This window comes from Choloepus didactylus, chromosome 2 (assembly GCF_015220235.1).
Source record: "Choloepus didactylus isolate mChoDid1 chromosome 2, mChoDid1.pri, whole genome shotgun sequence".
NCBI classification, from domain to species: domain Eukaryota; kingdom Metazoa; phylum Chordata; class Mammalia; order Pilosa; family Megalonychidae; genus Choloepus; species Choloepus didactylus.
This window is the reverse complement of record NC_051308.1, coordinates 226,747,536-226,770,522: the sequence shown is the minus strand read 5'-3', so window position 1 is coordinate 226,770,522 and position 22,987 is coordinate 226,747,536. Positions and strand designations below refer to the sequence as shown.

At 34.3% G+C, this 22,987-nt stretch overlaps 1 protein-coding gene across 6 annotated transcripts in view; it reads right to left on the bottom strand.

Annotated features, from left to right (window-relative positions):
• Window positions 1–10,662: 10,662 nt before the first annotated feature.
• Window positions 10,663–22,987, bottom strand: part of HNRNPR (heterogeneous nuclear ribonucleoprotein R) — a 46,039-nt gene continuing 33,714 nt past the window's right edge. For 4 of the 6 annotated variants that reach the window (XM_037828226.1, XM_037828225.1, XM_037828229.1 and 1 more), the window contains 5 exons: window positions 22,834–22,969; window positions 19,696–19,910; window positions 15,081–15,230; window positions 12,071–12,192; window positions 10,663–11,946 (listed from right to left, as the gene is read on the bottom strand). In XM_037828226.1, the coding sequence (XP_037684154.1) occupies window positions 11,334–11,946; window positions 12,071–12,192; window positions 15,081–15,230; window positions 19,696–19,910; window positions 22,834–22,969 (1,236 nt within the window). In that variant the 3' untranslated portion in view covers window positions 10,663–11,333. The remainder of the gene's footprint in view (window positions 11,947–12,070; window positions 12,193–15,080; window positions 15,231–19,695; window positions 19,911–22,833; window positions 22,970–22,987) is intronic. The other 2 variants (XM_037828228.1, XM_037828230.1) reach the window with 1 other exon arrangement.

The following is a 22,987-nucleotide window of genomic DNA, read 5'->3' as shown; positions in this document are numbered from 1 at the left end:
GTCATAAAGATTACTCATGTGTATTACAATTATAAACTGAGTATTTTATTATGAGTACAGAATACCTTTCAAATCTCTAATGGTGCTTCTGCAAGATTTGATTTGATGATTATCACTCTCATTTATAAATCTACTACTGTCTCCTGTAATCTCCCCTAAATTCTTTGAGAACAATGATCATGACTTACTAATTTTGTATTACTAATTCCCAAAACTTAAACACTCAATGGTTGGGAAATGGATGACATATCAATTATTAATATTAGGTAAAATCTAGAATTAACCTTTTCAGTAAATAGCTGGTTTGTGGCTGATATCTATATTTGGTTGATGATGTACAAGATCAATTCATTTAATGATACCCCTTCCTAAGCATTAATAGGTTGGTCCAGATATTACTGTACTTTCTGAAAAGGAAAAAAAAGTTCATTAATACTTCTCAAGGACAAAATTTAAGACAGGAATTTTTGGTAACCCCTACGGCCAGACTGGAGGCTCACACTGTAGAGAAATAAACTAGCAATTTTCATATATATTTTTTGCAATTCTCTTTTAAAGATGAAAAACACCATGCTGACATCATAAAATAAACTATATCACTACAAGATCACTACAAGATACAATGAAGTTTCAATTTGGGTTTGTCTTTTTAAACACTTTTTTCTCAAATATACTGGTAAGCAAAATCACATATGTTAAATACTGAGAATAATTCATGTAAGTGGCCTGCTGGAGTACAGTTATCCAAACATCTACTTTCTTCAGGGCTATTACATCAAACATCTACATAGGCTTAAATATTCTGCTTCAGGCAGAATCTTTGGGTAAATTTTAAGGAGCATTTATCATTACTTTGACCTATGTTTTGGGATAAAATATAAAGAAATATTAAAATCTGTTATACAAATGTCATTTTTAAAAGAGCAATGGGTGATTTTTCAGAAAATACTGACCAGATCTTTAATTAATATAACATTTCACGTCATTAATAATTTCCCTCTGGCAGGCATTTAGTCTACACTAAACAAAACTACTACTGCGAAATTTTTGTTACAGGCTGGTTTTCCTAGAGCCAGAGCAGCTGATCAGAGTCAGAAACTCAAAAAACTGACTTGAGAGTTTAGGCATGCAGAGACGCCTTCAGCTCCTTCCTAATACAGTGTAACAATATTGTTGTCATGGTGACCTTAAATTCAGAATTGAGGATCCAGATTATATTCTGAAATACCCAATTACTTTAGCAATGAACTAAATTACACAGAATTCTAAAAGTAAGATACCACCCAACATTAAGTATCAACAGGCTTTTAATGATAATACTGTTATCTGTTACCCTGTCCTGCTTTCTATATGGCTCATATTTTCATAATCTAAAGCCATTATTATTTTATTAAAACGTTTTAAGACCACCTTTATATACAAATCGGGGAAGGTAAAATTGTAAGAATACATAAGGAAATAGGTTCTTCACCCCATCAATTTCAAGACTGAGCACAGTGGCTTCTTTCATGTGTAATTCTTAATCTTTCACACACATGACACACATACACTAAGGTCTGGTAAGCAGAGCCCTTTAACAAACTCTTCTCCTGTACCCTTGAAAACTGTAGGACTGAAATTAAAAATCAGATGGAGACAGCTTAATATATTATCAGCTCAAAAATACTAGGTAGAAATCAGGAATGAAGATAAATTTGAGTTCTGTGAATAAAATATGTTGAAGGAAAATTGAGTGATACCCCTTTTCAAGCCAAGTATAAGCCTGCCTAGGAAAACAAAGAAACAAACAAAAACCTGGTTTTCCTAGAGACCAAAATCCATATTTTAGCCTAAATTTTTGCAAATGAATGACAGAAGAAAAGCACAATAAATGACAAGCTATCAAAATAAAACACAAGAAAAAAAACACATTAGCAATCCACCTTAATACAAGACATAATTTTATTCTACATTCAAATTAGATTTGGTTATATTTTGGATTAATTTAAAAAGCTTTAAAGTACACCTAAGTTTTACCATTCAATTCTAATCTTAGAATTATATTATTAGGATTAGTTTAAATTTGATTGAGACTGTGCACCTGGAGTAAGGCTGTTCTGCTTTTGCCACTTTATTGACCACTAACAAGTTATTTAACCTCAATCTCCAAGCTCCTCTACAGAGGAACAATACCATTTAGAGACAATACCACCTCCCTCGAAGGGCTGTACATTACATGATATACCAAATGAAAAGTGCCTCTTTAGCAGTGTCTGATAATGTTAGTACTTACACTCTAGTTAGTAGGTACTATTAATCTACCATAAAAGAAAAGCTCATTGTAAAAAAAGGAAACAGCAGAGTGTCTGCTTTCCATACTTCATCTACAATGTTTATTTTTCAAAATAATGTTCTACGGTTGAAAATCAGGTATTTTATAATTTATCAGCAACCACCCTCTAGCCCCTTTTTATATAAAGATTTCTATACTTTCCAAGTACTTCCCACCTGTTGATCCATGTAAGTTGTTTCTAAAAACCATCTTTAATGATTTTCTTCCTTACTCTGCTTTAACTTTTCACCACCTATTTCTTGAACATTTAATCTAATGCGACCTTTCCTGTTTCGTTGTTTCAAAGCCTTTTCTTCCCCATTGTTATTCTCTACCAATTCCCCAAAACTATTACAACCTGTTTTCCTAAACTCACTTCATTTTTTTGCAGACTAACACTGAACACTGTTAACATTTGTGGTGTCCTTTACCAGAGTTTCAGTCTCAGACCAACTAGACCTTCAAATATTTGAAGGCAAAGATCTGTTTACACATTTTCTACTGAGTATTTACACTGAACTCCCTTCAAAAGGTGAGATAATCTACAATCTTGCTACTCAAAGTGTGGTCCAGGACACTGACATCACCTAGGAGCTTGTTAGAAATGCAGACTCTTAAGCCTCACTCCAGAACTACTGAATCAGTATACACATTTTTTAACAAAACCCCCAATGAGTCCCACCCACATTAAAGTCTGAAGAACAGTGCTGAATGGTGAATTCTGACCTAAACAACTTAACTAACAAATCAAAATTATCAGAAGTTCTCTCAAAGTTATTTTGATAAATGAAACAAGTGGTCTCGTTTATCTTTTCTTTCACATTTAGGAAAGTATGTCAGGAATGAAAATACAATTAAAGAACATACCTACATATTGCTCTTTTCTCCTCATGACTGAAAAATAAGTCTTAATAACAATATTTACTGTTGAAAGCATTTATTTTAGATGAAGTCGTTTTCCATACAACTGTATATAGGTTATATTTAAATATGATTAATCTGGTAAGGTTCTATTTCTCATTAGGAAGCATGAAAAGTTTCAATATGACAAGTCAATACCACACACATACCATCTGACCCCCAAAAATTTAGTTATACCATAACATCCCAGAATACCTAAGTCTTTCCTTTTAATCAAACCAATTCATGCACTTGAACATTAGCAAAATGTGTAAGTACAACCATAATCAACAGCTTCAAACAAAATCAAATTTGTTTTCATAATATTGTGAACAATTTAACAAAATTTTCAAAATAGTCGATTTAGTTAATCAAAACAGAATGGTCTTTCAAAATATGTTAACCTCTGCTTAGCCTACTTAAAAACCTAGGCAACAGAAACATGCAGATTAAATAATTCCTGGCTGAAATATTAATTAATCCCCCAAGAACACCTGTATCGGAATGTCTCTAAATTCTATTAAAAAGCACTACAGAGTATTTGAGGTCTTTAATAAAGCAATAATTTCCATTTAAGGAAATATTTTCCCATTTACATATTTGAACACGAGGTTGATCTTTATTTGGCAATTTTACTACACTTGATAATATCGATCCCCACCTTCAACTCTGTGAAGAAGTATGGTAAAAGCATCAAAACTATATTATCTTAAAAGGCATGATTAAGTTGTAAAATTTTACAACTAATTAAATCTCCTACCCTCTTAATAAATGGGCAAGTGGGCCTAGAAATCACTCGTTTGGAATTTTCAGTGATTAGTTAAGTTGAATAAAACACTGATCTTGCTTGTTTTTGGAAGATATATCTATACATGGTTATGATTTATTGTCACAAACTTCAAGCCCAATGAAACAGAAATACAGTATTTTTCGTAGCTATAGGCAGAAACATAGATACTTCCCCTGTGTGGCTATAATACATTCCACAGGATAATACCAAATAAAATCTTAGTTTTTAAAAGTAAACAAAAAAGTTCAGGGCTTTAAGTCAAGTGAAAAGACACTACTAGACCCTAAGCTTAGAAGTTTGCCAAAAGTAACCTCCCTTTTATTTCTGAAAAAAAAAAAAAAAAATACCACAGATCAGTGAGCTCCCCCTACTCAGACCCCTCTTGTTCCCACCCCCCCCACACACACACACTTGGCCCTGCCAACACCTAACGGTGCCCATGTTTAGTTATTTTGCTGTCAGAAGATTCTTTAATGTTTTGGTGAGTGACCTTTTGACTTTAGGACCAGAGAAAAAAATAAAAATTAAGAAAGTACAATCCTTTCTGGAAAGTACTGACTTCAGGGGAAGGATTTTGTCTACTCTTTATACAACAGAATAACCACTTTTTCTTTCCCATAACCCATATTTAATAGTTTTCATTCAAGAAAACAAGCAGAATATACTACTACTTCTTAAGATTCTTACTCAGTTTGTTTATAAATTGTTAGGCCCCTATCACCTTCCTCTTAAGTCTATTTTGCTAGAATGGCACTGTTAAGAAAATTTCAAAGGTCGGAGAGAGGACTGGAAAAACACGGAATAGGCACATTACTTCAAGAAGAATTCCATCCTGAATTGTAGGACTTTGTCTGATAAGGAACTATACCCATAAAAAAAATAAGCCACAAGAAAAACTATTGTTTTAGGGCTACCTGCAAGAGAATACAATCAGTATGAAAACAGCCAACCTTATAAAGTTTACTTTAAGAAATAAAGGGAGAAAAAAAGGGAGAACTCTTTATGCAGTACTTTTCATGCAATGGAGAGATCTCCCAATGATGATTCTCAACCCTCCAGCTCAAGTCTCCCTGGAATATTACCTCACACTTGCTGACATGTCAGGTAAAGGTCAAAGACACTAGCGGGATAAAAAGCCTACTGAAAGTACTGTACAAGCGCTTCCCTTTGCCCACCTACGTGGGTTCTCTGGGATCATTCCAATGTGGTTATGCTACAATTTCCTCAGAGAAACTTGGTAGTCTGTTAAGCTAAAGCCAACATTCCTATCTGCTACCTGTAGTCTCAGTTCTAATCCCAGCAAAACTTCTTCCTGACACTTTAATAAAATCTCTTAAGTTCAGCCCTTTTATTTTCACTAAACTACTCCTTCATTACCTTCCCTTGAAAAGATATGCAATATCTAGTACTGAATTTAATAGGAACTCCATTTCACTACAAAAGTCTCGATTACAGAAATAATACCAAATCGGTTTTGCAAAATTGAATCCATCACACCCCACCCAAAATCATCAACACAACATTTTGAACATGTTAAATTTTATTTAAAATATTTAACATTGTACAAATATTCCAATACAGTTATGGTACATGAGCACTGTACCAAAAGCATAGTTTTTATTAAACTGATGATTAAATAGAAAGGTCTTGCAAATGTCCCTATTCCAATATTTCTCATGTAATTGTATGAATATCAGCAACATGTTTGTAGGAGTTTTCAGCCCAATTCCAGAAATAATCTTACAACATAGTACTAAATATCATAAGATAAATAAATAATAAAATAGAATTCCGATCTATATTACATTGGAGAAGTCCCTTTTGCCCAACCTCATTAAGTGTGAAACTGAGATCCCGACAAAGTTTCTGTATCACATGAAAGCCCTTATTTATATTTGAGCAAGTTTTCTCCCACAATGCTTCCTTCTTTTCTGGTCTTATGAAATGTATTTTGTTGTCAATGTATGAAGCCAACAAATTTGCACTGTATTTTCCTTAGGTTACACAAACTTCTCAGAATTACTTAAGTGTTCCTATTGCTTGCTATAAACTTCCAAAGAAACATGTTATTTAGTGTAATGTTTAAAAGTTCTCTACCCTGATCTTTTCTATCACTGATAAATGTGGGGGGGGGGCAGGAGAGGAGAGAAACAAGTACTTTGACTCAACCCAACAGTCACTGCAATTCTTGATGTATTATATTACTGTAGCAATTTACAGCTACTACAGAAAGCTTGCAGATAAAGGTTTACATTCATGACACTGATCAACACGTCTAACACCTAGAAAATTCTTTCTAGACCAATAATCCCAACCAACAGAGAAGGTACAGTACTATAAGAACATCAAGGATTTTCTCAGGCAAGAAAATCTGTAATTTCTATTAATTGGTCCTTACAACAGTTTGTATTATAATTACTTTCTTATATGGCATGGTGAGCAAATGCCTAGTTTATTAAATTTTACTTCCTCAATGTATACTTTAATCCCGAGTACAAAATGGAGATTTTATTATTTAGCAATCATCTAAAAATTGACTTAGTTCTACCAACATCTACTAGTTCTATCAGCAGTCCTGATAGAACTAAATTGCTGACAGGTTTGTGATTTCATCATTTTCAAGGGCCTAATAATTCAGCCATGTAACTTCCTCCAGACCCAAGGCACTATACCAAATGTCATCTCTAAATTGAGCCCACTGCTATTTATCAAATTGCTAAAATTTTAAGTTTCATACAATGCTAACATTTCTTCTGAAGAATTTTTTTAAAATAAATTTCTTGTAGTTTTAAAACCCTCCCATTTTATCAACATCTTCCTGCTTCACAAAAATTAGTGTCCAATAAACACGACTTAAGATGCATTATATGCTAACCTACTCATAAAAATGTAGTAAATATGATATTAGAGGTACTGAAATCACATAAAATGAGGCAAAAGTTATTGTCTATCCAAATTACTACTTTTTAGGTGGTAAGGTATCGTATCACTTAAAATATACCGAGTATTTCATTACTTCATACTTGCATGTCTTTCCTTATGATCTGCTACCAATTTGAGAATAATGAGAATGAAGTACTTATTATGTTCCTATTAGGTACAGCATTATTTAATATTAAAGTCTTGTTTTTCTACAAGTCCGACATAATTGCCCACTTATAGGATATGGGTACTCCCCCCACATAATGTCCCACTACTGATGGAAAAAAAAAAAAAAAAAAAAAAATAGGAAAAAAAAAGTTCTTACCAACAATTCCACTGGTTATCGTCCCCAGCGAACCCCACCTAGCAAGTCGACATCATGACATGTCAGGTCAGGGCAGCCTCAAACACGCTTCCCTGATAGTCAGGTAATAAAAGGAAGGAGTTAAAAACAGGAAAAGTACACTTGCAGATTTCTGGATAACATCTGAAAATGATTAAAAACCAAAACCAAAAAAACAAAAGAAAACAAAAACACCAGAGCTTCTGGTAACCTCTAAATAATAATATATGCAAATATTATAAAAGGAGGGGAGGAGGGACTTCTATAGAGACTATTACTTCAAATTAAGTAATATCCTTATTTATATTAAATTGCTGACCAATACATTAATATGCAATACTGTTAAGGCTTAGTGTCTGCATTTCAAAAACAAGACCTTATGCGAAAGTAAACATGCCTGGTTAATCAATTTGTCATTATGGATTCTGCAAGAGTTTTCCAATTCACTTGCTTACTCATAAGAACTCCACCCCTAAGTTAACAGAAGCTCCCATTCTTAGAGAAACATAAACACACAAGTCCAGTACACTCTTTCTATAAGGCTTTTTCTTAGCTGTTCACAAGAAGCTCTATATAATTACAGACAATACTAACATGAACATTTCCTCCACATCCTTCACTGGCTTTTTAAGGAATACTGGATAGCTCAGTATAAAATTCTCTTTGGAAAATCAGAAAGGTACATTTTAAATATATTTGGAAGTCTTTATAACTAACAATAGCCTTATAGCAAGTATTTACTGGAAGGGGTTGATTTTACAAATAATACAGAATTAATAAAACATAGGTATGATTATCCAAATGGGCAGGAGGCAAATGATGCAATGAGTTTCAAGAATACTATTATAATATTATACGGCTCTATACCAGGCATAGAATTTTATGTCCCTTCTTTTTTGGAATTTAAAATACGTAATTTATTTTGATATATCACTGACCTTTTTAAAAAGGGGGGTTCACCTTCTAAGTCAGATTTAAATGTCAAGTGAGAGAAAAGTTATCTACTACTAACAGAAAGCAGTGGGCTTTCTTATGCAGAATAAACCCAGTAACTAAGAAAACTAAAAAACAATTATGCTGAACTCCTCTGGTTAAAAAAAAAACAAAAAACTACAGAACAATAACTCTTCCTTTCATCTTTTGATCAAATTAAAAAAAAACTAATTACAGAACAATAATTCATCTTCCTTATCTTTTGATCAAATAAACTTGGATTTATTAGAATCTGGCAACTTACAACTTTTTTTGCTTTAAAAAGTTAAAATACCTTCATATAAATACATACATTTAAGCAACTGCTATAAATGAGTGATCAAATAAAAATTAGCATTCTAGTATGGGAAAAGGGTATATTTATGTCAATCTCAGGAGAATACTATATAAAGCAAATATATTTCCAAACACACACTTTACTGTAGCAGGTTCACAAATAAAACCAAATCAATTAGGTTGGGGAACAAATTGATGGAAAAGCAGGAGAGCAGGAAATCAAATTTCTCAGAATTCATAATTTGTGCCTTTAAAAAAAAACCCTAATGCAAATCCAGAATAAAGACCTTCCTCAACTGACATTTTTTTAAAGTTTATACTACGAAGCCAAATTTATTTCTGTGAAAGTTTAAGCTCTGCATCGATTTTCTCTGAATGTTGCCACATCAATAATTTACAAGATACCAAAGAGGAAGAGCCCTAAGTAAGAGTCAATGTTTCTAAGGTATTCATGTTGTTAAATAAAATAGCCACAAAAACTATACAGTTGTATTAGAGGGATGCCTCTCCAGATACATTTTTTTTAATGGTGAGAACAGAGAAGAGAGGGAGCCATTTTTAAATTCAAGTGTCTGAAGTATAATTTGCAATTAAAGGATTCTGACAAGTAAATGAAGTTTTTTTAATATTTCTGCTAGGATTTAAATTTTAGAATGGGTGCAGCAACCACAACTATTGCTTTTCCAGAACCACTTCTATTCCCATTCCTAATTTTCTTCATGATAACTTTGTAGCTGGTTAGTATCTAAATTTTAAGAATGACAACTTGAATTTTATTTGTAAATCTGTTGCTCTTTTCAAGAAAAATCAGGGTTTTATTGAAGCCTAATTTATAGTTATAGCCTCCAATTGTATCTTCAAAAGTTTAAAAGCAGTATTTAAAGAATGTTTGGTGTCTTTACTTACATACATGGGCTTAAAACTGGATCTAAGCCTTACCAAAGAAGTACCCATGTTAACTTGAAACTACACAACAGACCATTTAATTCCTTTATCAGCTCCCTCAAACATAAAAGCAATATTAATATGGCCTGTTAAATTACTATACTGTGTATATATTACTGTGCAGTAATATATTTGAGATATATTACCTTTCATTAGCAAATACTGATTTTTCTTACTTAAAATCAAGAGAAGCCATGAAACCCAAAATATGATCTAACCAAATTCACAAGGAATTAGGTGGCTTATAATTCTGAAATTTAATGTTGCTGTCACAAAAGACACCAAACAGAACAAAACACCAAATCAAGATGTGTTTAATTACTCCCCCCAAAAAACATTTCAGAACCACCTAAGAGTAAAATGGAAAGGAAAATATGATAATAATTTGAAAGTGCTTCAGACTTTTCTGCACTGTGAATTTTTGTTTTGATCCTCTCATTCTCAGCAAAACAGTCAAGAGAATAAATTGGAATTTCTAAAGGCTAGAAATTCTGGGAAACAGATGTTATGACTTGGCCAACAAAACATTTAGCCATTAGGGATAGTAAAAGAATAAAAATAAAAGGGTATCAACAGAAAGTCAGAAGATGACTAGTGTATATTTTAAGCCTCTTACAAGGCATGAATGTTTCTCAGAGCAAATTTGTATAACAGGAACTTATATTACTAAACCAGTAACTGAAATGATAGCCACGATCATGTATACTACAACTGAAGTTTAGTTCGCAGTGCATTTGACACCACAGTACTAGCAGTTTTCCCTGTTATATACTTTCAATTATCCAGCAAATAAGGACTTCAACCCTCAAATTACCCTTTATGGAAAGAGTGTGGGTCAAAATAAATTGCAGTCTGCTTCCCCAACCCATTTTATTTAACAACTGCAAATTATTCAATGCCTGCAAGAATATTCAAAAGTCTCTGAACCTTTTTTAAAAAATAAAGGATAAAATTTCAAAATTAGAAATAACTATGAGAGAACACCAATCAATGAAGTGCCATTTGGAATATTTGAAAATTTAGACTAATTCTCAGTTAGATATTCACAATACATGTTGGAATAGACAAGAAATTTTGCATGAATTTGATCACTCACATAGGCAGTTATACTTTGAAAACAATATTTCTTCCAAGAATTACGAATAAAATAATGTTTTAGGACACAATTGAATTTGAAATAGGTAATGTTTTGAATAGATTTTTGAGTTTTATTGAAATCTTACATGAACAAGAAATTGGAAATACAATCACATCAAAGAACAAATTGTCACGGCTTTGACGTTTAAGCCAAACAAATTTTGTAGGGCAGATTTCAAAAAGGTGTGAAGTTATAACAATTTAAAAACACAGTTAACCTACTTCTAGGAATGCAAAACATACAATCATAGGTTATTTTCAATACAAGAAAACTTAAATTTGTTTGCTTTAATTTCTTAAAACTACTAAGACAAAGCACTAGCTTGTATTTTATTTACAGCATACTCCATACTCCTATGTAATCTATCCCGAATCCAAAAAAATGAAACTGTCCAAAACCGAAGGTTCTGCAAAATCATGATTTAACAGTGTGCCCAGCTTGTTTTGAAGCTAAAATGAAGCCTGAAACGATAAAAGCATTGTAACTCCCAGAATAAGGGAACTCTGCAAGCCCAATAATGTCCAAGAGCATTTATGAAAAGAGGAAAAATAAAAAGACTTGAGTATATACACAATAGTGATTCTTCAGCTCAATACAAATGGCAGCAAATTGCTACTTAAAGATGAAACAGTTAAGCCAATTTTTTTTTTTTTTGAAGAATGTAGATCTAGAGCCAATCGTATCTTGCCAATATCACTTTCAAGCCCTCACTTGTCTATTTCCACTGTTGCCCATAGGTATCCTGATAAAATTCCTGGTTGTCATTATTGTAACCATAGTTACCAGAATAGTCACCACCTTGCTGAAGCGGCTGCTGAGCGATGGGTTGGGAACCCCAGTTCTGTTGGTTGTTGGTCTGACGGCGCTTGGAATCAGGTTGGTTGTACCCATCTGCCTTTCTCTTGCCTCCTACATTGCCCCCACGATTGCCCCGAGCTCCACGGGAACCACGGCCTCTCTGCTGTTGTGCAGGACCCCCTCTGCCACCCCTAGAGCCTCTTGGTGGTCCCAAAGGTGCCCCCCTCTGAGAATAGCCAGCTCTACCTCTTGGAGGTGGTGCTCCCCGCCCCCTTGGTGGTGGTGGAGCACCTCGCCCTCCCCTTCCTCCTCCTCTTCCTCTTACTGCATAGCCATCATCATAGCCGTAGTAGGGATCTTCATAGCCTCCACGATAGTCATGATAATCATAACCATAGTAATCATCATAGTAATCTTCATAGCCATAGTAATCTGGAGGGTAGCCATATCCACCTCTCCCCCCACCACGACCTCGACCTCTAATTGGAGGTGGCATGCGAGGAGGAGGGTGATAGTAATAATCTTCATACCTAGCAATGGAGAGAAGCAGAGAGAAGAAAAAAAGAAGTTAGTTTACCTCAAGGCGCTTAATGAACGTTTTATTATCAAGTTATTCTCTGTTCTAAGACATCATCTACCAAAACGTAGACTCACGCAGTACTTCTGGAGGCTTGTCTAGCAGCTTGGCGCTCTTTCCTTTTCTTGTCTGGTGGCTTGGCTAAGACTATTTCAATTTCTTCTCCTTCTATTTCTTTGCCATTCATTTCATCCATGGCCTATACAAAATTTAAAAAAATAAATATTTTACAAGTAACAGTATTTCAAAATGTAACTACATAAACACATGCTATTCATATACATTTAATAAACAATTTACATCACAATTATTTTAATCTGCAAAAGATGAATCCATACAGAAAGTATAACACAAAGAAAGTACCCATTTTCCTCGACCTTACTTCTTATACATAAATCACATTGCAAGCAAAACCAATGGCCTGCTATTATATTTAAAAAGTTAAAAGAGCTGCCTATTACCGTTCCTTAAATTAAGTCCCTAAAGCTTAGCCATACCAAAGAGCAAGTCCACACCAGAGGGAAAAATGCCAGTATTAATAAAAACCAGGCAAAATTTATTTTAACTTTTCAGTATTCGTATTTTAAATAAACATGGCATTCAACATATAGATCTTAAACTGTTCCTCAACACAAATCTTAAGGGATCTGAAACACAAATGAGGTTACTGAATGAGATTATAACAAGTTATAAAAAATAAAAGCCTATGTTACTGCAAAGGAGAGGCTAAGCCTACTTAAAATTGTGCCTAAGAGTCTCCCCCAGAGAACTTCTTTGTTGCTCAAATGTGGCCCCCCTCTCTAGCTAACCCAACTTGGCAGGTGAACTCACTGTCCTCCCCGCTATGTGGGATCTGAGTCCCAGAGGTGTAAATCTCCCTGGCAATGCAGGATATGACTCCTGAGAAAGGGCCTGGACCCGGCATCATGGGATGGAGAAAATCTTCTTGACCAAAAGCGCGAAGCAAAATGAAAAAGCTTCAGTGGCTGAGAGATTTCAAATGGAGTCAAAAGGTCACTGGTGGGCATTCTTATGCACCACACAATTACCCCTGTTTAGGTTTTAGTGTATTGAAACAGCTAGAAGGAAATATCTGAAACTGCTGAACTGCAACCCAGTAGCCTTGACTCTTGAAGACAATTGTGTAACTGTGTAGCTTACCTGGTGTGACTGTATATGAAAACCTTGTGGCTCACACTCCCTTTATCCAGTGTACGGATGGATGAGTAGAAAAATGGGGACAAAAACTAAATGAAAAAAAAATAGGGTGGAATGGGGGGGATGGAATGATTTGGGTGTTCTTTTTTACTTTTATTTTTTATTCTTATTTTTATTCTTTTTGATGTAAGGAAAATGTTCAAAAATTAATTGCAGTGATGAATGCACACTATATGATGGTACTGTGAACAGCTGATTGTACACCATGAATGACTGTATGGTATGTGAATATATCTCAATAAAACTGAATTAAAAATAAATAAACAAGCCTAGGTTTCCCTATAACACTTAAAAGTAGGACATACTTTGCCTGAATAGTTAAAAGCATAGAGCTCATTAAAAGCTTGGACCAATGAAGACTCAAGTACTAACCTAGAAAGAAATGATGAAGCATTCTATGTTCTAGTCCTTTATTCATGTTGTTCTATCCATTAATCTCTGCCATACTTCTAAGTTCAAATATTCAGTAACAAAATATTACCTCTTTACTGCAGCTTTTCTATCTCTCTATACAACTTTTACCCACTCTGGGGATCACAATAATTTGCTTTTTCCATAAAGAGTTTCCAGTGATTTACAAGTATCTTAAGACAAAAACTAAATGAGTCCTCCTAGATAGATACCAATTTTCCCCTTTTAGTACCTCAGCTTTGGGCTACTTTACCAGTTCTAAGTAAATCTGTAGAAGCTACCTGATATAAACAAAAGAATGGGGTTATCTACTGTCTCCCCTGAATACTATGGAGAACATGATTCCCAGTTCCTGGACTAGGAATTTTATAATTTCATAGGCTTCTTTTGCAAATCACCCTACCAGTTCTCAAAAGTACTTTTTTATTAGGGACCACTATTTAATGCCAACTGAACCAAAAGGAATATTTAGAAGGTATAAAATAATTATATTAGTTATCAGTGTTCCACAACATTGGCAAATTTAGAAACCAAACATTCAATCCTATACTAAGCTGTGAATTTTATAAGCAATACTGCCCTACTTAGCTTCCAGCAATAAGTAAATAAATGAATTCTATTCTAGTAAAAAGTCTATAGGGTCCATTTAAGGAAGTAGTCTGGGCAGGAAACAAACGTCAAACCAACAGAACTTGTAGAAAAAGAAACAAGCCTGGAGTCATTGAAGATTTTGGATCCATCTTCCTAATTACATAAGATATCTTTTCTAAATGTTTTGCCTTGTTTTTTTTTCCCCCGAGAAAGGAGAGAGGAACAAGAGGAAGAAAAGCTGAAAATTTTGCCCATCAAAGATGGTGCAAATTCATTATCAACAGAAAGTAGCATTGCATTAATGTTTTAAATTCTATATGCCATATGAAAACACTTCTTGGATCCTTTTCATTACTTTTATCAAGGACTAACTCAATTATTCACAAGAAATATCTCTAACTACTAAAATCAGCAAAACATAGCCAACACCTTAGAACTTTAAAATGACTAAATAAGGCAAAACAATATGCTATACTGTATGTAAAGTCATGTAAATGGTTCAATTTCTTTCAGATTCAGAAAACTGAAATAAACAGCGTAGTTACAATGCATACCTGTTTAGTATTTACAACAGTTAATTACTAGACTTTGAAATATTTGAGGCATCAAATCTTTCCATTTTTGCTTACAATATAAAGAGTAAAAATAACTTACCTGAGATCACAAAGCATATTAATAATTGGGCTTTGAAATATGGAGTCTTAACTGTTACACTACTATCACTTCATAGATATATTATTAAAAGAAATTTCCAGAGTTTAGCAAAAGCTGAAAACCATTATTTCAGTACTTAAATTGACTTTCTGTATTTAGCGGATTTTAAAGATAATATTCAAACATTACGAAGAATATTTTCAAAATTTCTACCTTAACAGCTGCTCCTCTGTCTTCAAAATGAACAAATGCATAATCTTTCAACTTCTTCACTCTTTCAAGCTTTCCAAATTCAGAAAATGACTTCTCCAGTATTTCTTCTGTCACTGTAGTAGCCAAATTTCTCACAAATAAAACTTTTACCTAATATCAACAAATATACAACACTGGTATTGGCTACTTAATTTTAGTTGAAGTCTTAAATTAACGTAAGAATTATTCTCCTTTCTTCATAGCATACGTTTTTCTGCTCTAAACATCAACAGCAAAAATAGCTGTCACAGAAATGAGATGCTGCCAAAAAAATGATTCTGATATTACTTAATCAATTTATATAAATTGCTGGTTCCTGCCCTCTCATTAAAGTACCTTACACTGTCAGCTGGATCTTTGAGAAATCAATACATAATTACTACCAAGCTAAATTATAAATTTAAAATGATACCCCAGCTCCCCTAAAAACAAGTTTTATCTCTCCATGGAATTGTATAAGTTGATTCTAAAGCTCATATGAAAAAATAAACAAGCAAGAATAGCTGGGGGATGGGGGGGTGAGGGGTAAGGAGTGGAGCATAAGAGATATAAATGGGAATTCTGTACTTTCTGCATGCTTTTTCCATAAACCTACAAGTACTCTTAAAAAAAAAAAAAAAAATTGGAGCGTAGCCCTACCAAAACGAACAAAACAACTACAAAAGCTTAAATAATTTAATCAGCATTGTCTTTATAAAAAAATAACCAGATAAACCAATGAAACAGAATAGGAAGTCCAGAAATAAGCCCAAACACATAATCAAGGTTTAGTTAAAGCCTTGAGTGATAAAAGTGGATCTCAAATCAGACAAACATTTTAATAAATGAAATTAGAAGAACTGGGTAACCATCTGGAAGATAAAAGCTGGATCCGTATCTTACACTATACAACAGGATAAACTTCAAATAGATTGAATATTTAAATAAAAACAAAGGGGAACTATGAAAGTACAGAAAAAAATAACCTTGGAATGGGGGAAAGTCCTTGTGATTTAAAATCCAGAAACCACAGAAAAGTGATAAATTCAACCACTAAATATAAACGATTTCCACGTGGAAGCAAAATCAAAAGACAAATGACAAACTTGGAAGAAATATTTGCAACTCATATCACAAAGAGCTCACCTCTCCTTTCTATCTAGAGCTCCAGAAAATAAGAAAAAGCAACTGAACAGAAAAATAGACAAAATTTATGAATACACAGCTCACACAGAAAGAAATACAAACAAACGTTACAAACTCAAAATCATACACAGTTAAGATAAACAAATTACAATGGCACTGAGATACCATTCATTATCAGACTGGCAAAATCCAAAAGTCTGAATACACACCATTTTGTCAAGGATGGGGATAATAGACCTCTGGTATTATGCTGGTAGGAGAACAAAATGATACAACTCCTATAGAAGGGAATATGGTAATACTGTTAACAATTACAGATATCTTTACCCTTGGGCCCATAATTCTATCCCTGAAAGTCTATCCTACAGATATATCTATTTTTGTTCCATTTGAAAGGATGTAAGTTTATTCATCACAGCACTGCAATAACCAAAGATAAGAAAACAAACCAATGTCCACATGGTTGAAAATACTATGATAATTTACAGAACACACAATTAAGTGGCCATAAAAGATGAGGAAGAGCTCTATGATCTGATATGGAGAGATTGCCAGGATATATTGCTTGTTGGTAAAACATATTTTCCCCCATTTTTACATCTCTGAAATAAGGATGCAACTTACAGTCAATGTAATAAGCAAGCACTCTTTCACGGTTTACTTGGCAGCATTTAAAAATTTCTAGTGGTGTATGTATTGATGGTGCATTTCCTTTGTGCTGATGAAAACAGAATGGTGAATAAAGCAAACACAGATCAGTGAATACCCTACGCTACCAGCAACCATTTGTGAGAAATTAGGGAAATAAGTACATATTCTCATATTTGCATTTGCCTAAGGAAACACTAAAAAGATAAACTAAAGAATATTAAAAATGGATGGTGATGAATGCACAAGTATATGATGATACCGTGAACCACTGACTATACACTTTGGATGATTATCTCGTATGTGAATACTTCTCAATAAAATTGCATTAAAAAAATGGATGTCTCTAGGGACAAAGGAGGTAAGGTGAATGGGAACAGAGGTAGAAGTAGGACTTCTTTGTCTATACCTGTCACTATCATTTTGTCTTTTTTTTTTTTTTTAAGGAAAATAAGCAGCATAACCTTTATTTGATGACACAACAGGTAAAGAATTTTGAATGCTAAATTTTACACATTTGTTTTGATCTAAGCAACTTTTTCAGATGTGTGCTTCTTTAAAAATATACATCAGAAAGTCTGTAATTGGTATGTTCTCTTAATATTAGAAATATGTTCCCTGGTAATACATTATTTAACTTTGTAAAATTAAAGGGAAAACCCATAAATACCATACTTTACTTTTTAGCCTGACAATGTATTATATACCTATACATATATATGTATTTATCTTCCAAAACCAAAGCATTTATAAGGTTTTAACTTATGCACTCCATTGTTAAATCAAAAAGCTGTTCATCTTCTCGTATCCACACTAAAAATGTACATTCCTATAAAATCTTCCCTTTCCCAAAATTTTTTGAGAAAAGGATACAGAAGTTGTAGTGCAAAGCTATATTAATTTAGAACAAAACATTATACCCTACATTAATAACAATTTTATCAAAACGAAATTTCAATCACAGTTGTATATGATTTTTAGTTAATGGTACATGTTGAAATTACACTTTGCAGATATGCTGATAAGAGCCTTTTACAGTGCTCCCCATTTCAGCCTGTTTTTTTTTTTTTTTCAGCAGACAAGACGTTCTTCTAGGTTCTTCTTTTAGCTCCCCTTCTGTGAATATCTGTATTTGTCTATATATCTACAAATATCTGTATTTGTCTACATAGCCAGATTTGCCATTTTAGGAGAATTTACTTCTCCACTCTTACTATGATGAACTTTATCTACTGCTTTCTGTATAATCTTCTTACAGTCTTCCTTGGTGATTTTATTTTGATAAATGGCTTAATGGTCATATTTACCTCCTGTGCTGTTTTTCTTGAATTCACAATTTCTTGTCCGTCTCTGACCTATAGGCACCAGCTTCACTGTAAAACTTTGCTTTCTGCCAATTTTACTGTAGCATTAGAGGCTTTGCTGTGATTTGATGATGAAATATAACCAGAATTCGGTCCCTGAACTGTTCCTTTATTTCCTAGGGCTGCTGTCAGAGCAGGCAAGACTAGTGTACTCATGTTATTACATGAGAAGCACTAAGAATATCCTGCAATTGCTTTCTATCTAGTGGTGACTTACTATTTTGATTTTTGATCTAAGGAAATGTATTCATTTTTTTTTAATTTAACACACCAACTGAACAGATTGTTGCCTCTGACAAAGTGCTATATGAATAAGAAGAGTTCAATGCGCACAGTCACAATTGTATTAGGAAAAGAAGAATCTGGACTAAAAATAGGACAGATAAAAAATAAGAATAAAAAATTGGGGCTATTTAGATTCTCAGTTCCTTTCCTGGAGAAATATCTACTCAAGGAATATTAGAAAAAGATACTGAGCACTCTTAAGAGCCTCTCTATTTCATTCTCTCTGGATCTGTGCTTAATTCAAATGTGACTTTGCCTATGAAATCTTTACCATACTAGTAAAAACAAGGGCTCTCCTCCTTAATCTAGCCAAACTTAGAATCTGGAATAAAAGGCTTGAGAAAAAAGACTTCTCAGTCAAGAAGAATCCAACCATTAATTTATGGCCACCCATGGAGTTGCTGCCTATCTGGGAAAAGCAAGGATACATTCCAAAATACTAAAAAAACTCACTAAATGCAGCAATGATGCAACTTTGGTCTATTCCTTCAGCCCCAGGAGTCACCCATGGGAAAGCCTAAGAACGAAGATTCAAGTCATCACCAAGCAAAGATTATGGTAATATAAGTACAGGACTGAGGAAGAAACTGAAAGCTATCTACAGGCCTTGTCTTGCTTATTTTCCCACTAACAGAAAGAAAAAAGCAAGTATGGCAACCCCTTTGTCTTTCTTCTAAGGAAATTGATCATTTAAAAGAAAAATCTTTTTTAAAAGCTAATAGAGAAAAATTAGCTATAAATATGAATAAAGTATCATTCATAGCCATGGAATTAAAGTTATATTAAGGTCAATGAAGATTCAATTCATCATCTCCAAAGCATTTATACTCAAAAAAAAAACCTTGTCTTTTTTATCTCTGTATCCTCATAATGCATAGTACCAAACAAATACTCAGTGTGTGTTGAATATATTGAAGGGATTTCATTTTAGTTCCTTTTGCTCATTTAATCTGAAGCAAAAGAGATGATTAATGGAAATTCCTGGGTAACAAAGCAGGCTGTGAACTTTAGTGTTAAAGTTTAGTGCCTTAACAGTTAAGGTTTCTTAAAAATATCAAAAATATCTTCCTTAAAAATATCAAAAAATTCAAGCTTTATTCTGAGTACAGAATCTGAATGATAACACCACCCCCATCCCAAGCAATTGCATTTACCTTAGCCATGACTTCTGGATCTGGTTCTTCCACAGGGTCAGCCCATTCAACTGTAACTACATTTCCCCATACTTTTACTTTTCCACTCATCAGCCGGCGTCTGGCTTGTGCTGCTGACTTGTGATCCTCATATTCAAGGAAGCAGAACCCCCGATTCTTCTTTTTGTCATCGGGTTGATGATACAGAATAACGTCCACCAAACCCTCTGTTAAACCAACAGCCAGATATATAAGCCAAAAGCATCCACCACACATCTAGCGATTAGGCAGACATAAATCCATTTGCTGAAGAGCAAAAAATAACTGAAGAAGCCACAAAATGATTCACTAATTACTGAGCAGATAATTAAATCAGCATTTTAGATAGGGAGATTGGGACCATATTTTATGTTCCCTTTTAATTTTGGGGGTTCTTAGGAACAGCCACATACAACAGAAGGTCCAATTATTGCATTGTGACATATGTTCTGCAATGTTTCAGAGTGCTTGATATAATTATAACAAGACCTTATAATTTATGAAAACACGATCAAGGAACTTTGTTATGGGTTGAGTTGTGTCAAAAAAGACACGGTCAAACCGCAACCCATAGTCCCGTGACTTTATTTGGAAACAGGGTCTTTGAAGATGTGGTTAGTTGAGATGAGGCCAAAATGGATTAGGGTGGACCCTAATCCACAATGACTGGTGTCCTTATAAGCAGCGTAGATCTGGATACAGACAGACGGGGGAAAGAACACCATATGACAACTGAGGCAAAGAACGCCATGGACTGCCAGCATGCCATCCCCTGGGGAAATCAAGAGAATAGCATGGAGCAGATTCTTCCCTACAGACTTTGGAGGAAGCATAGCTCTGCTGTCACCTTGTCTTCAGACTTCTAGCCTCCAGAACTGTGAGAGGATTTTCCGTTGTTTTAAGCCACCTAGTTTGTGGTACTTTATTACAGCAGCCCTAGGAAACTAAGACAAACTAATGACCAAATTATTAATACAAATTTAAGAGAACTATGATTCAACAACAACCAATCATGTACAAAATCTTCCTTGAATCTAACTTAAAAGCTATTCTTTTTACCAAGAATGAAAAGTGATCACTAAATATTTTAGTCCCTCTGATGTTAGTCCTATGCCCTCTTCTCTCCATTATTTGTTCTTCCTGGCTTCTATTTTTAAATACAGTCTATAGCCTTGCAATGCTTAAATTTTAAATTTTATTTCTGTCTAAGACCTCTCTGAGCTCCAGGTGTGTCTGCCTGTTTGACATGTCCCCAGTAATGTCTCTTAACATTTCAAATTTAACATGCCCAAAATGCACCCCCATTCACAAAATCTGTCTTCCCTAGACATCCTTATCTATGTAGTAGTATCCTTGATCCAGTTCTCAAGCCAGCAGATGAGGAGTCATTCCTAATTTTTCCTTTATTTCATTTCCCCTATCTAATTCCAAACCCACCTACTTTCCATCTCCACTGCTATCACCCTAGTCCAATCTTCTACCTGAACTACTCTGACAGGCTTCCACTTCTGACCCCTCTCCAAGCCACTATCCACATAGCAGGAGTAATATTCTATAAATATGAATTAGATGTTGTTCCCTGCTTAAGATCTTCAAATACCTTCTCATTATATTTAAAATCCAAACTCCCTAAGTAGTCTAAAAAAGCCTACTCTTAGAACAAACTTTAGAACCTAATTCTCAGTTTTAACAATCCTGGCCTTCTTTCAGTTACTTTAATTCACTGAGTTCTTTCTTGCCCCAGAGCTTCTTTGGCATGTGGTGCTCTCACTTGGAATGCACTTCCTTTTGCTCTTTGTTTGGCTATACACTCCTCATTCTTCAGGTCTTGGTTTAAATGTCACCTTCTCAGAAAAGTCTTCCTTGACCCTCATATGCAAAGCAGGGATTATAGCTATTCTTTAGCTGATTTTTATCCTATATTTCCCCTTCACAGTCTTAATCACAATGTGCAAATATTTCTTTAATTTTTTTTTTCCTTCTCTCCTTTCTCAGAATGTAGGCTCTATGAGGGTAGAGAAAATGGCTTTTATTCACCAATGTATCCCAGCACACAGCACTCAATAGACAAGTGAAAAACATTTATGCTGAAGGAATGAATGGGTGAACACGAAGACAGAAGGGAGCTGGCAGGTAATAAAAGTGATGAGGTCAAAGAACTGCCAGTAGTTGTATGTGACCAACATAAATATGATGGGTAGCAGCAGTGGTTACAAAGTGAGATGGATAAAGTCAAGACTTCAGAGTGGGTAGAATTTCCGGTGATAAAATTCAGAATGTCATCTGGATGTGGGGGAGCTGATACAAAGGACTGGAGACAAGAGGTTCACAGAATGAAAAGCCTAGGATATTGGATAGTTGACACACACAGATGTTAAAGGCACTAAGAACAAATCAAGGCTTAACTCTTAAGAATAAGAAAGACCATGAGCCAGAAACAACAGTCAATTAATAAGAGGGTGAAACCAGAAGAGCAATAGATGAGAGCTTCAAGGAATGGGAGAGGAGAGTATATAAAGGAATAGTGGTTTTTATAAAGGGTGGTAAAGGTCTAAAATACAAAATAGTGTTTTTCAACTGCAGGCAACATTAGTGGGCCTACCTCAGCATTTTCAAAAAATGAAACACAAAATATCAGAATAAATCAATTATAGTGAGTGAAAATGTGGTTTCATAAAATTTTGTTTGAGTTATACATGAATGTATAGCAAGTTGTGATATACAATGTACTTCTCAATCAAGTCCAGGAATTGAGAATTGGAAAGTTTGAAAAATCTGGTCTAGGCAAGGTAAAGGAAGGAGAAAGAAAAGACTCTCATTCCCCTTGGTCCTGAAGTACACCGAATATCAAGGGGAAAAAGGCCTTCACTTGAGGGCTATAGAGTAAAGGCTCTGGGAAAAATCTAGGTAAAATTAAAGCATAAAAAGGGACATTCCAGGAAACTGAGGATATGCAGGAACCTGCTTAGTCCAAACCACTAAAAAGCAGAAGGGAGGCAATTTAGACAAGGGAGATTTGAATTTTGGGACTAATAAACAACCTCACCATCACCCTGCCCTTTTTTACACTTAGACTACGACAATTACCCAAACTAATTTGTAAATTTATTTTTGTTTTACCTGTGACTTTACTGAATTCTTCCAGAATGTTTTCTTTAGTCTTATTCTTCGGAATTGATCCAACAAAAAGTCTGTTGTTTGCCACAGAAATGCACACTCCAAGGTGTTTACCAGGACGAATTTCATAGCTGTCACACTGCAAGGAAGAAAAAAA